This window comes from Enoplosus armatus, chromosome 2, assembly GCF_043641665.1.
Source record: "Enoplosus armatus isolate fEnoArm2 chromosome 2, fEnoArm2.hap1, whole genome shotgun sequence".
Lineage (NCBI taxonomy): Eukaryota > Metazoa > Chordata > Actinopteri > Centrarchiformes > Enoplosidae > Enoplosus > Enoplosus armatus.
In genome coordinates this window covers 25,187,673-25,204,661 of record NC_092181.1, presented here as the reverse complement: position 1 = coordinate 25,204,661, position 16,989 = coordinate 25,187,673, and the positions used below count along the sequence as shown (strand labels likewise).

The following is a 16,989-nucleotide window of genomic DNA, read 5'->3' as shown; positions in this document are numbered from 1 at the left end:
TGCCAAAACACAGCCCTGGGGCCTGGCTTCCCTTAAGTGGCTATCAGCACGCTGGGAATAGTGTGAGTGAGCGAGTGGATGACTGAGTGATTTTTCTTTCATGTGCTTTCAGGGGCGTTTTTACCAGCAATGCATTGACGGATGGGAGAAAACAAAAACACAGACAAACAGAGATGAACACACACAGACACACACACACACACACACAGCCCAGAGTCAATAACACTGTCTAGAGAGAAAAAAAATGCTTTGGAGGAAACACACAGCGACATCACTTTAACAAGCCATTTGTGAAACCAGAAGACAGCAGTTTCCTCTGTGTGAACAGACAAATGGTTTGACTATGCAGCTCCCTGTTCTTCCGCATCATCAGGACAGAGCTGGTAACGTTTGCTAACATTTGTTTTCAGGGCCATTGGTCTTGCTTGTCGACTCATCTCTGCGCTTCAGTGCTGAACAAAGAGGCCTGGCAGAGACACTTTGCCGAAACAAACTTTCACAAGTACTGACACATCCAGAGAGATGCGTCGCTCTTTCTTTTCTCGCTGAAAGGTTAACCTTTGTTGCACATTTCTGGTTCAGATCAGATCAGATTTTGGAGGGGTTAAAAATGTCTCGTTGGGGTTGTTTCCTGTACTTGGTTCGGTTCAGTTGGTTGTGTTCACTTTCATACATTAAACAAACTGCCACTTAATGTCTTAGACGTTATGTGTTGCTACCAAAGTCTGAATGGCATCTGACTATATTCACCCCCAGCATGATTAAGACAAAAGCACAGCAGAAGTTGTCCACTCACTTGTTTTGGGGGGAGAACAGGTAGACAGACCACTCCTCTCTGCTCTCACACCAGTCTGGCTTGTACACCTCCATCATCTTCTGAATACGGAAACATAAACTCTGGAGGAGAGAGGACGGAAATAGAGATGGGAAGAGTGGTGGGGACATGTTGAAAGATCAAATTAGCAAGCAAAAGTAATCTTTCATCGTATCATCATTTTTGAGTTTAGATTAGTCATATTTCAGCTCATTAGAGCATTATTAGCTGCAGTATGTGCACATAACTCTATTTTGTCTCCGTTCTATCCATAATGTAAATATTTACAGAAATGAATGTGTTCATCCGAATTAAATTAGAATATTTCTGTCATGCTTGGAAATTTGTGACTGCAAAGTCACTGTGGACGTTAGATAAATCAATACTGCTGCCTCATTTCTACACCAAGTCCCACAATGATTATGATTTATGTTTTGTTTTGGTTTTCAGTATTATCTCCGCATATCTGGGAACCAATAAAGAATTCCTCACAACTAGCAGGATCCCTGAGTGGAGTCCTAAAGCTTCTCTCTCATTTTGACACTAAACAACAACAATAAAAAGATACTAACTGCTATTTCAGCATCTCTCCTAAAACTTAAGTATCTAGTTTAGCACCTTGTCCTTATAGCATTAACAGAATAAAAGGACACCGTATCGCCTGAAGAGGTGATGATCATTCATTTATTTGTTGCTTTTATGACATTTCTTCTTTATTGAGTAGCTTTGGTGACTCACATAATCTGTCTCTTCATCGAGGTCTGTTCTGTCCTTGTGTGCGTTGACTTGAGGGAAAACCTCAGTAATCAACTGAGTGTGGGGACCTGGTGCCTTGCCGTTACAGTCCCGGTGGTCCATTCCAAAACCACTCCCAGCCCCAGACCCCCCAGTTATGGATCCCCCTGCACCAGACCCACTCCTCCTCCCGGGGTCTGGGTGGAAAGGGGGCAGGCCCGGGGGCTGTCCACCTGCCCGGAGCAGCTCCGGGAGCTCCAGGGAAAGAGCCCGTCGATCCCTCCTCGCAGCAAAGTGCTTGGAGAGGAACAGTGGGGGTGGAGGTGGATGATGTGGGGGTAGAGCATGATGGGAGTGGGGTGGGTGGGAGAGAAGGGACTCCTGCTCTGCGGCATAGGTGTAGGAGTGGGGGGAGCGGGTGCCGTGCACACGGAGGCTGCCTCCCACCAGAGGAGCCCCACCAAACCCATAGCTCCTCCGGCCCAGGCTGTTTGAGCTAGACCTGCAGGGCAGAAAAGTACAATTAAGAGATATTTAATATTCATGAAAAATGTATTAAGTATCAATAAAGAATTAATCAACCCTATTTTACATATTGAGAGTTTAGTCATGAAGCTAATAAGAGCATAAAACAACAGCAAAGGTTTGATGTTTCCATGTAATTAAGGCTTAATGAAATATTAATAATTCATCAAGGCGATAGCTGAAATCAGTTGCTGAAAGTAAATCTAATTGTCTACCTGCGGCTCCATGCAGAGTGCGGATGGGGAGCGCGCCCCCAGTTGTGGTAGTTGGAACTGCGACCATGACGCTAGAATAGACACACAGCAGTTCATAGGAATTATCAGCAGTTTACATCCATTAAAACCAAATCTATCCAAACACCATAGACCCAAGCAAAGCAGTGGACAGAGACTGGACAGAGAGGAATGCATTAATATGTAACTGCTAGGACTCTATTAAAACTATTATGTGACATGGTCGTTTGTCCGATGGGTCAAGACACACGAGGGTTCAGACCATCAGACAGGTTATAAACAAAAGTCCCAGATTAACCAAATTTATGTGACAGAGCAAATGAAGGCAAACAGTAAAAATAATACCAACGTGTAAAAATTCCACACAGTTTACTGACCAACTTCCTGGTTCAACTCTGACCCACCACAGCTGCCATGGTTGTGCAAGCACGATATTCCAGATTACTGGACAGATTACTACCAATACTTTGGGCGCACTCAATTTGGGTTTTGCCTCCAAATCAAGTGGCCCCGTCAGACTTGACTGCAGCAATATCACCATGTTCCTGAATCTCAGCAATTAACTTGGTGAGTACAAAGTTATCATAACCAATAGAAATGATGGCCAAACTACAAAAATAATAGGATTGTCCTTTAATGTGCATTGTCCTTGATGAATAAATAAAATAAAGTAAAACATGCAAAGCAGTTGTGCAACTGTAATTTAACTTCAGTCCTCAAAATTTGACAGCCTCTATTGTTGTTACAGGTCGAAGGGTTGCAGTGAATGAAAAATGGAGTTAATGTATTTATTTTGATGCATTTGCGGTCTCTCTAAATGAACTTTTGTTGCGTAGCTCACTCTTAGAAATGACTGCTTGTCCTTAAACTCATCAAAAGTGAATTCTCCTTAACTTGTTAGCCAGAAATGCTCTTAAGCAAGCATCTCCCACCTGCTCCAGGGGAGCTGCTTAGTGGCTGCCAGTAAAAGACTGGATGTACTGGGCAGGACCAGTATGTGAATATGTAGCTTCTGTATAGGGATACGTGGAAAAGAGCACGCCTGCTACTGTATCATTTATCAATAAATAAGTAAATGACTGAACAAATGAAATATAAACTGGGATTTTCAAACGAGATTGCAGTGCACTCAGCAGGCTGTCATCAAGTTTAATATGCAAACCCCTGAGTGCCAGTTCCACTTAGAGGAACATAACCAGTTCTGTTTGTTTCCGCATGTCTAATCCTCCCTCCATGACAGACCTAATTATATGTTTTACCCTTGGAAACGTACATGTCAGCAGTCAAAGCTGAGCCGAAGCCATATACCAGAGAATCCATGCATCTGTCTCTATAGAAACTGTGGTGAAGCATGCACGCTAGCTGTTAAATAACACCTCGGTCCACACAGAACTGCACTGCGGGTCACTCAAGAGGAACATTGAGTGTGTGTTTGTGTGTGTGTGTGTTTTAGACACCAAATATTACTGTCAAGACACTATACAGCATAAACCACAGACAACAGCTGGTACTGTATATCATGTAGTCTCTTTCTTCACTGCCAGACATGCTGTGCTGCAACAACAGCAGCTTTCTCTTATATGAAATGTGACTGGATGTCAGTTTATCTCCAGATAAACTGTGTGCCTCTGCACCAATGCAATGTGTTACTTTTCCCAGTCTGTGAATACTGCTTATTGTGTTAAACTTTCTATTGATTTCTGTCTAGGTGCAATTTTGCTGACACTGAACTGCAGCCAACTACTGTACTGAAAGCAAATTCCACTGATCCAGGTTGTGTGGTCATTAAAGATAAGTGAAGTGAAATTGTTGTAATACTGAACCTGTTTGCTATTAAAATGATTCCTTTTACTTTCACTTCTGTTCACCTTGAAAAAATGTTAAATATACTAGATCATACATTAGATCACACAATATACTGTATATCTATATAAAAAAACTCAAAATGTGTATACTGTAAGCACCAAAGATAACGGTAACCCTATCAGTGAACACTGTAAACCTTGATTTTTGTCATTATTTTGACTTGTAGTCTATTGCATCTAAGTGTAACACATTTTTTAAAGAGAATTTTAACAAAACTGTGTATTGTTTTTCCAAGTCTTTATGCATCATCACCTAGATTTCATCAGACACTTTGACAACCCCCCCCCCCCCAACGAAGCAGCACACCCATTCGACCGATGAGTGGAATTTTGATTGTGCTGCTACACAACAGAGCGATGCATCATTCGCCCTGAGTTTCATCTGAGTCCAATAAACAGTGTCTGATATACTGCATGAACAGTGAAACAAACAAACCACCCAACAGATGGAACTGATACATAGCTCCAAGTGAGATTTCATCAAAGAGGAGCAAACACTATCAGAGCTGCTGATAAAACTGTAGCAAAACTTCAGTTTATTGACTGCATTATTGATTGACTGATTTCTGTACTTTTGCTCCAAGCGATGTAACTGGTGGCTTCTGACGTCAATTAACTTAGAGTGGAGAGAGAGGAGGAGGAGACTTCCCAGTGAAGTGGATCTTCCACACCCACTATGTTTAACATCATAACCTCTGAGGTAAGAGCGTTGCTAAACTACAGCTCTTTAGTTTTCACTCCCCCTCTATCTTCCTCTCTTCTGTTTTCCCCTCTCTACTTCTTGCTGTTGTTCTTTTCCTCTCTACTTCTCTTGAATAGAAGAGGGGAACAGTCAATCAATACAAGTTGCCATGGAAATTGGATGCTGAGCCAAACCTTGTTTCAGTTTCTCTCTCCCGAGGTTTTGCTTCAATAGGCTCAACACTGGGGCATTCCTACGAGGTTTGTGTTTTTTAGAATCTACAGTATTTGCACATGTACTGTATATGTTTGTATCAGCCTTTAATTTATGCTAATCTCATGTGTGGGGACAAAGTGGCAAATGGTAAATTTTGCTTGTTAATTTTCTCTTGTGCTAATCTGTGAAGTAAAAGCTGTACAAATGTGCCTGCTGAATTTGGTCATGGCAGAGGTTCCCTAATAATACTAAAACTTGCGTTTGTTTTGTTTTTCTACTTCATTACATACAGCAGTTTTTGACACACACACACACAGTGAAAAAAAATGATTTTCCAAACATACTGTAACTTTTTAGATTGATCAATATGTTTTTTTCTCCATTGCAGGCAGCAGCTGGTATAGAATTACCAGCAGCAAGACAGGTAATCCATGGTTGTTCAATTTAGTCATTTTTTAGTCAAACATAAAACTTTTTAGACTAAATTTAAATAAAATTTACACCAATTTTAGATGATCCATTTCACAAAATCTGTGTGCGTTTCTTTGTCATCTCTAAGCTCAATTTTTCGACAAACACACCTACTAAATCAAATTCAAACCAGGCTTTCACCTGTCATAACATTGTGTAAAATACACCAACATGGATAGAAATATTACTGCATACTAGAGAGAGGGAGCGTCTCTCCAGGCTGCTCTTGCCCAGGCTCATCACGCTGCTCTTTCTGGACTCGATGGTGAAGCTCCGCCTCTCTGAGGAGTAGGATCCCCTGGTCCCCGAGAGAGCGCCCAGCTCCAGGTGGCCGTTGGGTGTCAGCGTGCAGATCCTTGGGTCTAGAGGCAGTTGAACAGAGAGAGCAAAAGAGTCTTTTTGTGGTTTCTTGTGCCTTCCATCCAGCGTATGTTGCCAACTCCCTTACGACCCATTTGGTGTTTATCAAAGGAATAATGCATTGTCACATACTTTTACACTCTCAGGCATCGTCACTCTACAATTTTAGGTAATTCCTGAAGTTATCCCCAGGCAACAGGCTTCAACCTGCTGTGGGTTATACATGTAGGTGCAGAGAGCCATCGCAGCAATACCAGGAGGAAAAGTGTCAAGCTTATGGAGGTCTGGAGAGAGTCTAAATACATTTGGAAATAAGCTTTACAAAGCTTAAGACAGCAATTAGACTTTCAATTAGAGTTCAAAAACGCTTTGGATTCTGGTCTTTTAAGGTAAATGTAGAAATCTAAAAACAACAGATGTTTCTGAGACACCAAATTCAGATTTTTTTTCACTTAATTACAATTCATTTCTCACAAAGCAACATTGTTTGAAATGGTTAGGACGATGAAGGAAAATTCGCCCAATAGTTGAAAATACTCCTGAAGTGGAAATACAGGGGGAAACAGTATTACCCTTGGTTCACTTCTTAAGCTTCTTAAGACAGAAAGAGAAATAAAACGCAGACACTTAGAGAGGCAGAGCATGAAAACTCACTACCCACACAACAAAAGGAAAAGCCAAACAACAAAAGGTAATACCTCTGTGCTGTATAAGTGGACAGACAGTAAAACACCTTGTTTTATTTCCATGAAGAAGCAGACTGCAGGTTTCATCTTTGCTTACACTGCACTGCAGATCACGTCTCCTCTGCAGCAGCAACCCACTCACACTGTATAGAAGTGATTTCCCCAGTCCCTGAACTCATGTTTAATCCTCTCTGAACTGCGTTGTTTACTGGGTCTGTTGAGGAAGGCTGTATGGCTAGAACAGGTTCATTGTGAGCTCTGGATAAAGATAGAGCTCATTCATATTTCAGGACTGCTGGCTGTGCTCTGAGTTTTTCTAAGTTTGTAAGCCTTTGGCACACACTTCTGTCTTACTTTTGGGTTGAGCACATCCAGCTTCTTGAATAAGCCTCACTGGAAAACAAAGACTACTGGCTTAAATGTGAGATGCAAGCAGATTGTTGGGCATGTTTTGCGTTGAATGAATGGGGAAATCTGTGATTTGAATTGTGGTATTAGTGCTGAAGCAAATTTGAGACACAACTCACAAAAATTTACATTTTTAAAACCACCAATTTAAAATAAATTTGCTTTCTAAATAATTGTCAGTGCTCTACACAAATTATACTTTTGCAAACTGTGCTATTAGCTATATTTATTAACTTGCACATTTGGTTGTTAAATTATGCTGAAACAGATACTGATTTTCACATTATTCATATATTTCACTTTGGGACAGAACTGAATATTTGCTGTATTTTTTGCTTGCTTGGGCTTTTTTTATGGTTCCAGGGATGCATTAGCTATATGAAGTCACAACCTACAGCAGATGAGCCAGTTATTTTTAATTAAGTCAAGCCACCGACAAATAAACCTCAAATTAAGATATACTGTAATTATGCGGGAGAGAGGGAAACATGCCATCAGCTCACCAGACAACTTAATGGAGTCGTGTTTCTCACTCTCGTCAAAGTTGGAAGAGGAGTGGTCGTCATCGGAATAAGAACGATTGGCATCACCCTGGAGACAAAAAAGGTGGTGGGAAAGACAGAGGAGAGCAAGAGAAAAAAAAGACAGGGAATTACATGGAGCTCATGCTGTAGGGGACTCTCAAAGTGTGCTGTAGCAGATTTTGACTCAGGACCTCTAATCTGCTGTGTGACATCAGCCAAAGCAACAGACTCGGCTTTCCCACCAATTATCATGATAACATATTGGAGGTTATCAGGGTGGCTCAGATGTGTGTTGTTCCTTAAGATTAAATCAGTATAACCCTCAAACTAATGACACACTTCTCCAGTAACCCCACAGGTTTGGTTAAGACAAATGGGATTTCACAACAGGAAAATCTGGAGCAAACTGGCTCAATAATCCCTTGTGTATAGCGGCGGTAGACACAGTGTGGATGAGCGGAAGAAGGTGAGAGAGCCAGAGGGGGGAAAGAGTGACAGTGAGAGAAAGAGCGAGGGAGAATGACAGAGTGAAAGACTGTGTTTTGTTTTGGCATTTTAAAAAAGATCAATCAAAAGCCTTGTGATTTGTGTCAGTTTCCCCCAACTCACACATCACACGCCATGAATATAGTAATGCTGTGATCCGTGTATGAAAACTCAACTGGATTACTCAACTGCACTACAATTTTCCAATGATACATCTGTGAGTTTGACAGTTGATAGCAAATTGACAGCATCATTTTCCAGTGCTTCCCACTGAGATGGATGGCTTCAGAAATTACACTGTTGTGTTTAATACACCATTGTTATGTTTTGACTGCTGATACAGCCTCTGATAAATATCATGATTGTCACCAGTAGTGTAAATCATTATATCTACAGTACAAAATGTATTGTACACCCTTGGCTCTTCCATTTAGAGTATTAACAGGTTTATGGCATAGTCAATACATGTCTGATCAAGTTTGATTAGACATGTATTGACTATTCGATATATTATTTTCAAAATAGGTTAGGCTACTCAAAACTGCATGTCCACAGGATATACATACAGCAAGTATTCATAACATACAGTTAATGAATAAAGGAGACTGTCCGTCTTCCAATAATATAAGAAGCATGTTTTGTCATTCATGTTTTTGTATTTCCCTTAGGGATGAATATGATTTGAGTTTTTGCCACCAGTGCTCTCATCATGCTTGAGGTAATGTAAACAAAAATGATTACAATAGAGTCATTTTACTGTCGCCCTGAATATTTAACTGTTTTCACCCACATTTTGGCATATCTGAGCCATGGAAAGTCACGTTACATTAGCTACTAGAAGTTCCTGTTTGCACTGTAACCACAGATGTATGACATCAATCACCTGGATTACTTTTGATACTGACGAAAATGTCCAAATTCAATGATGATGATGACAAAATCTGAGGTTAAAAGGAGCATCTTTATATGGTTTCCAAGTGGATTTATGGACATTTATCCTTGAAGTACACAGAAGAAACCTTTTACTGGAAAGAGTCTGCTGATTCCAGCATTATGACAAAAACATAACTGATATATAGTATATTTTCCATTTTGGTGGAAAAAACACTATCAACACAAGATAATACAGTATTATATTACAGAGGCTAATGGGGGTTGTTGATCGACTTTGTATAAATCGTACTCCACTGCTTTTCATAAGTCACTTCTTGCCCTCACAAAAACCCCCCACCCATACAAGACCTTCCCATTCCCCCCATTCTAGTGGTTCAGTCAATAAGCATTTGGTGTATTTCAGCATGTGAGAGTGTTACATTATTAGTGACTCTATGCATGTCAATCTGCTCAGTTCTGTGATTATGAAAATCAGCAGGACACAAGAGCCCGGGCTTATTTTAGCTGTGAAGGTCACTGCTAAAGGTTAAAGTCTTTAGTCTTTGAGAAACGCAGATGGATGTCAGCTGTCCATAGGAGAGGACGCCATGCAGAGAAGGCAAGGATGGATGGAAGGAGGCAAGCTAAACATAGAAGAACTGTCAAAGTTTGAAAGTTAATTATTTATAAATGAAAACATTGAATTATTGTGAGGTAAGAGCTTGTTGATTTGTTGCACTTCCTTGGTTGCTGTTAGAGGGCAATACATGTCAGTGATAATTTCAAAATATTTCACCTCTCCCGATTAATCAGGCTGATCCTAATTAATGTTCTTAACAGGATAGTAATGGATAACATCAACAAACCTGGCCTGGGCACCTCAATCATTAACAACTAAATTAAAATGCAGACATCAATTTATTATGGAAACAAGCTCACATCCTGCAGTTTGAAGCCATGTGGCAATGATTTCCTTTACCTCTGCCTGAAAGCCTTCAACCAAGATGGCCACCAGCAGGTTGAAGAGGACGTAGTTTCCAAAGGTCATGAGGGCCACGAAGTAAAGAGCGGCAAGTGGTGAAGTGGCTGCCATACCGTTATACAAAACCCCGTTCCAGTCCTCCTGAGTCAGAATCTGGGAGATTTTGCATAGATAAACCCACACGTAACAGTCCACAAGGAGGCCACTTAAACAATTCATGAATTAAATATTGATACAAATGCAACTTGCATACAAAAAACGAGTGTACCACAGAGTTCAGAGTGTGCTTCAAATATTTTTTGCAAATAAAATAATAAAGATTAATTGGTGTATTAGCATCAAATCTGTCTGAAAACAAGAATCACTGATGACTTTTTGATTTGAAACCAATATGCTAGAGTTTATATAATTAGAGTTTTAGGTGGTCTGATTTACTGGTTAAAGTGTCTCTAAAATGGATGCAGAAATGTATCGAATCTTAACAAATATGTGCAAGTCATCTGTATAGAAATATAGGTCGTAACTGGAGCAGACATGTAGACCTGTGTGCTAGTGTGTTTGTGTGCATGCTTATCCAAACAGTATGTTGATTACCTGGAAAACAGTGACAATGGCCCAGAGCAGGGAGTCAAAGTTCTTCCTGTCTGGTACTGTGTCACCAGTCTCTGTCTTGAGACTGAACTTACAGCCAAAGATGTGCATCCCCAGGATACTGCAACACAACAGCAGAGCCTCTAATGATGTTAACAGATTTTTTGAGGCATGATGAATACAAGGCCGTCTTTTTACAGTTATCCATGGAGAGGCTTTGAATGATTAAGACTTTTCTTGGTCTCAGTTGCTTCTGATTATATAATGCTGCCTTTTACATGCAGCTCCGTGTGTTATCAGTTGTTTTTGTACCCTGGCTGCAACTAAACACTTTACTTGCTGGGATAATGAGGATAAATGTAAATGTTTCAATGTGACAGAACCCTAAATCCTGGTTCCATAAGATGTCATCTACTCCAATGGCAATGTTGCCATTATAAAGTACCACACTAAACATTTAAAAGCATTGGAAGGAGTGTTTTCATATGCAGTTAATAATTCCTTGCAGGGTATCCCAGAGCCTTTGTACAGTATCAAACTGTGAATACCATTTGTAGTAGTGATTGTAAAACACGCCTTCTGTAACCAGCACCTGAGAACAGCATTGTCATGGATAATGTTTTGAAAAAGTGTGTCATCAACTTGACAATTGGATAAACCAAACATGACATGAACAAATGTTAATGGTGCAACGTAGCTGCGATGTGACATTTTAGGGGCATACCTTACATTTACACACACCACCTTAAAAGCAACACCAAAACACATAATTCAACCCTGTCATAATAGTAACTAAGTAAAATAATATCAAAATAAATGCTTGCACTTGCAACTTGACCCTGTATGTCTACGTACGTGTCCGAACACACACAAATGCAGTTTTTGAGAGTGTATAATGATTAACTCAGGGTCATTCTTCATCTTACAAAAAGCAAAATTACAAGAGTGTAGCTCGAGTGGAATGTGAAGCTGAGAGGGAGGATAACAAAGACAGTGAGGACATTGAGCTCCACTGAAAGACCTTTTAGACCTTCAGAGCAGTCCTGTGTCAGTGCTTGAGTGTCTGCAAATGTCTGCTTGTTATGTTGCTCCAGTTCTTTAAGTATCTGCTTGTTAAATTCTAACCAGATCTTCAAGTGTCTGCTCGTTATTTTGCACCCAGGGTTAATAGCTGCTGTGGAACACTGTGACCTTCAGCACTTCAATGGCAGCTGTTACGCAGGTGCACAGGACTTGAAAAAAGACAGAAGCCAGCACATAGAAACACACATAAAAGCAGAGGATAAAACGATGATCTCATCTTACTGAAAACAAATTAAAATACTGAAAAAGAAAAGGGCGTCCATGCCTTGGTGCATTTGTCAGGTGATGAGGAACAGGAGAAGCATGGACAGATTGTCTTTAAAGATCTACATCAGAACAAGACACAGATATCCATATACAGCACATACATGTATAACTTTACCTGAAGATGAAGATGAAGAGCATGAGCAGCATGCAGAAGGTGGCCACATTGTCCATGGTCTTCATGAGGACCACCAGCTGTCTCCTCAAAGCTGGCATGAACCTTACCAGCTTCAGCACCCTCAGCAGTCTGAAGGTCCTCAGCACAGACAAACCGCCGTCGGACTGGCCGACGATCTCACACACACTGAGAAGAGAAACAGACCACAGAGGCAGCCAAGCAACATAAGAAGAACACAGTTAGTAAAAGATTGTGGCTATGGTTAACAAAAAGGTGAACGCTAATTCAGTGCCTGTGATGGGACACAAACTCTAGTCTCTTGCATGAAAATCAGTGACATACCCTTCCACAATCCAGACCTCCACACCATTACGATCCGCCTTGCCACATATAAGGCTCACTACTTCACGCATTGCCACTAAATGTTTGTCAAAAATGAACGTAACTCCTAGGATACTGGACTGCGATTCCACATGTGGTGTGTCTACAGGAAGTGAGCTTAACATTTTCTGACTGCAGCTGTCAGACTGACAGAAATGAGTAGGAATCAGACATTACAGAAAGAAGAAGAGGGTGAGCAGCAACAGCTTGAATGGCTGCAAAACGTACCTCGAACTGAAAGAACACTTTCAAACTTGACTTGACTCTGACTTCAAATTAAACTTGAAGAATGTCCAAGGATCCCATCCAAGGAAAATTATGTCCCAGTAGCTGCCCTATTGGTTGACTAACTAACCTGGGATTGTAGGATAGCAATTAATGCCCACTAATCTAACCCACAATAAAGAGGGGATGATCATCAAACTCTCACTGTTGAGTGTGAAGTGCTGACTTTTTTCTCACAATGTTCCGGTGTAATAGGTTATCATTGCATACATTCATATAGATATTGGAAGGTCATTAGTGTTAATGTTCATCATTAGGCCCTTTTGTGCCTTCAATGTAAAAGGGAGTCGTCGTTGCTTTAATTCATATTCAAAGCTCACAAGATGTCACTTTTTTAACAACAACTGAACAAAACATTGACAAAATGATGACGAGCCAATACCTCAGTAATTCTTAGGAAACATAAGGGATGCTTGGTTTATCTTATCTTATGGTAATTAATGTGTCCACTTAGTGGATTTCTTGATTGCTGTTTGCTGCTGCAAAGCAACCACAGATGTTTTATCTTTCCTTTGAGCTCTGGTAAGTATTTATCATGAGCAGAGAACCCAATCCCTTGTGTAAAATCTGGCTTTAAAGAAATTTGTCCTCTAATGGAGGTGCCTATCAAGGGCTCCACTCAGCACATCAAAATAGCATCAAAATAGCATCGGCTCGGCATTGGCAAAAATTGAATAGGAGTGCTTTTACGTAGCAGCTCTGTATGAATAGCTGAGGACATTCAGATAGATGAAGAGAGGGAAATTGGTAGCAGAGAGAGAGATAAGACGACAGATGTAGATATGTTCAATCAACATGTATCTTCTGTGACGGGTTGCACATTTGATCATGTTCAGTTTTAGTTGCTTTGATGTGTATTTGATCTCAGCATTATAATGGGGATCACAGACAAAGGCACTCTGCCAGATGAATTGGAAAAAATGCAAACAGATCAAAGGCACAGCCACTCACCTGAAGCTCCAGGCACAAAAACAAAAGACAAAACCTGTTTGTTGCTGTCTGACGCTTTGGCATCCAAATACATACAGGTGGTACATTTCAACCAACGTAGAACGCAATTTGACAAAGCATTACATGAATAATTTAACTGCATGATCTCTTTCCAGAGTTGTCTGACAAACCAAAAAAGCTACCTGAATTACATCAGTCAATATTTCCGAAACATAACATTTTTGTCCTCCAAAAGCCGCTTCTCTTTTTTTTTTTCCTCTTTCTGCCAAAATACCACATATTTATATTGTGCAATTACCTTATGATGACAATGACTCCATCAAAGACGTTGTAGGGGTTTCTCAGGTAGCTGAAGGAGCCAAATGCGGTGATCTTGAGGATCATCTCCAAGGAAAACATGCTGGTGAAGACGATGTTGCAGATCTCCAGAACATTAGTGAGCTCCTCTGGCTGACAGAGCATAGTGGCAGATAAAAAGAGGAGAAATTGGACAATATAAAAATACAAAAAATGCACCAAAGGTATATATCCGCAGTGCAGCCCCCTTGTAGCTGTGAGGCTAATTACACACCCAAAAACAAAATTGTTGGATGGATTTAAGGAAATGTTTTACTAAACTTGTTCGTATCAGCTCTGCATTGTGAGACTTGGCTCAACTTTCATATGTTTAAGCTGCACTTTGGAAGCCATGTCAACATGCTAATTTATCATGTTAACATGCTAACATTTTGAATGTAGGCATGCTATGTTAGGAACATTGCATGTTCGCATAAGCTCTTAGTTGATTCTTGCTATCAGGCTAATTGGTACAGTATGTTAACATGCTATCTGTAAGCATGTTAGCTCATATTTAAAATTCTGCTATGTTTACATGCTAATACTGACCTTAGCATGTTGGCATGAATAGAGTTAATATGTAACTTTCTAACATCTTGCATGGTAACAATCACATGTTAGTGTGTTAGCATGATTACTTTTGGCTAACACTCGCACAGTTAGCATGCTGACAGGGATTTGGTCTTTAGTTTTACTTCTCATGAAGCAAAGCACCAGATGAAAAGTGTTGGACCGTCAGACAAACAGAGCAACCTACCTACCAGTTGAACACTTTGCCATGCAGCCATGCTTTTAAGCACTAGCGTAGCTAAAGATTAGAAAATAGATTAGATTAGAAAAATGAGACAAAAGTGAAGGCAGAAAGTTGACAGAAGAAACAGAATGGAAAGTATGTGAGAGGAAGGTGTGACATGGTAATAGGAGAGGAAATGAGAAGCAGTTCAACAAAAAAGGGAAATAATCAGCGGGAACATCATGGTCCCTTTGGTCATACATCCACAGATAACAAGCAGTCCCAGTCAATCAATACATAGTGGAAAAAAAGCTATCATCTACTGTCACTCACACACACACTTAAAGTACACATATACTATACACACACACACACACACACACACAGCAAGACATGTTTAATTATATTTCTGGAAAGAAATAAAAAAACGAAAGGAGACTCAGCCATCAACCATTTTACTCACCATGGATTGAATGGTGGAAAGGGCAAGGAGAGGGACAAATTATTTTTCCGTAACTGCACTCACACACACATGCACTGATGCCAGTAAAGAGTGCTGGGGAACTGTACTGGTTAGCTGCAAATTTAGAGGCTAACTGACAAATACACTGACAAGCAGTAAAATAGCCAGTGCAGTGTCCCAATAGTGTCTGCTGTGCATGTCAACATCCCTTGTCTGCTCCTTTCCAACACAGCAGCAGGTAGCAGGCAAACAAAACATAACGCATTTTGTCATCCATTATGGATGTTGCATATATGCTGCCATTAAAAAAGGTTTTAAACATTTTACTTCCACCTTGGACACAAACTGAAAGACTCCATTTTTGCTCCCAATAATGATCTGGGGAGCTATGATGTTATATATTATATGATGTATTCAGTCCTGGAAGTTACACCAGCAATTGTTAATTTACTGTGAGAGTGATAAAATTAGCAGTTGAAAACACTGCCAGCATTTAAATAAGTCCACTCAGTCTTGTTAACACTTGAACATTGGCAGTAACAGTTGGATGTATTTATGTTTTTGCCTTCCACCGTATGCCTCACAATATATTTCAGTTTCTTTTACTTGCTGTCAGTCTCACGTTGTTGATGTGCATCAGTGTCTGTCTTTTCAGCTGACATTGTCTCTGACACTGTTTGAGTTCCACTCTCTCTTTTTGTTTTTCTGTTTTTGTCTGGCTTTGCTCAAAAAAGCAAGCAAACACACACACACACACACACACACACACACAAAGAGCTAAAAGTGGCACAATCATGATTTCCAGCACATCACTATTCCGCAGAGCTCTTCAGTAACTTCAGCAATGACAATTCTGACATTTCACTGCCCCAGAATCAATGACCACTGTGTTTTGCATTCACATCCATTTCCGTGTGCGTCTGTTTGTACGGCTGTATGTCTATATGTGTGTGTGTGTGTGTGTGTGTGTGTTTGTCAGTACTAATGAGTGTTTAGCAGTGTGAAAACACAGGCTAATGATGCATGCCCACCAGTGTCGGCAACGATGTGACGGCTGACCGCTGTTTGCAGACCAGCCAAACAGAGCCGGCAGCCTCCGGAGATCCATTACTGCAGTCTCATTACTGCAGACCTGGGAACAGATCTAAAGACTTGTATTTTCCGGTCGGCTGATATATGGAATAAAAGAAGAAGAGCGGGAATTTGATATCACACCGAGGACTCACAGTTGATTTAGTAACGTGAACAGTATGTACTTGTGGAGTGAACTTAAAGAATAGTTTAGAAAACAACCTCAGTAGCCTGACATGAAACAAAACCTAGAAATAAAGCTAACTGCTAAAAGCAATGTTGACCCAAAAACATACCTCTATACACATGGACGACTAACTCTTTAGCATACATCGGGAGTAATTTGGCTGACACAGAATTAGCACTGGCATGGTTTTTAAAATGCAGATGCAGAAAGGCAATTCTGCCTACCAAGTACCTTTTCTGTAACAGCACATCTGAAAACATGCATTAATCAGCAACTGCACAAAAGAATAAGTGGGGGTCCCTTATTCTGTGCTGCTCTGATCTAATTAGTGTCAAACTTAACTGACATTTTTAGTTAATGATAAGTGATTGTGTTGTAGCCTGCTACTCTGCCAGCATTAGAGATGTGAAAATCAGCCATGTTAACCAATTGGACCAACCTGACTTGAGACTGCTGTTAGTGGGCACAATGACTCTCTCTCTCTCTCTCTCTCTCTCAGTAGTTTTCAGTCGATCAATCGACTAATTGTTTCAGATCTATAGCGCTGCAAACCGTCTTAAGGGAAACATAAACCGGCCGCATATGACACACATCTGAACATCCGTACCCATTGTTTTCTATAAACCTGACACTCTCCGGAAAAAAATCAGCATTTTAAATCAAATT

The 16,989-nt window shown here is 40.4% G+C and overlaps 1 protein-coding gene across 1 annotated transcript in view; it reads right to left on the bottom strand.

Annotated features, from left to right (window-relative positions):
• Positions 1-16,989, bottom strand: part of LOC139300060 (voltage-dependent T-type calcium channel subunit alpha-1I-like) — a 144,763-nt gene that overhangs the window by 52,792 nt on the left and 74,982 nt on the right. The window contains exons 10-18 of the mRNA XM_070923041.1: positions 13,832-13,983; positions 11,917-12,102; positions 10,455-10,572; positions 9,858-10,013; positions 7,499-7,586; positions 5,737-5,903; positions 2,290-2,360; positions 1,553-2,051; positions 797-897 (exon numbers count right to left, since the gene is read on the bottom strand). Of these exons, the coding sequence (XP_070779142.1) occupies positions 797-897; positions 1,553-2,051; positions 2,290-2,360; positions 5,737-5,903; positions 7,499-7,586; positions 9,858-10,013; positions 10,455-10,572; positions 11,917-12,102; positions 13,832-13,983 (1,538 nt within the window). The remainder of the gene's footprint in view (positions 1-796; positions 898-1,552; positions 2,052-2,289; positions 2,361-5,736; positions 5,904-7,498; positions 7,587-9,857; positions 10,014-10,454; positions 10,573-11,916; positions 12,103-13,831; positions 13,984-16,989) is intronic.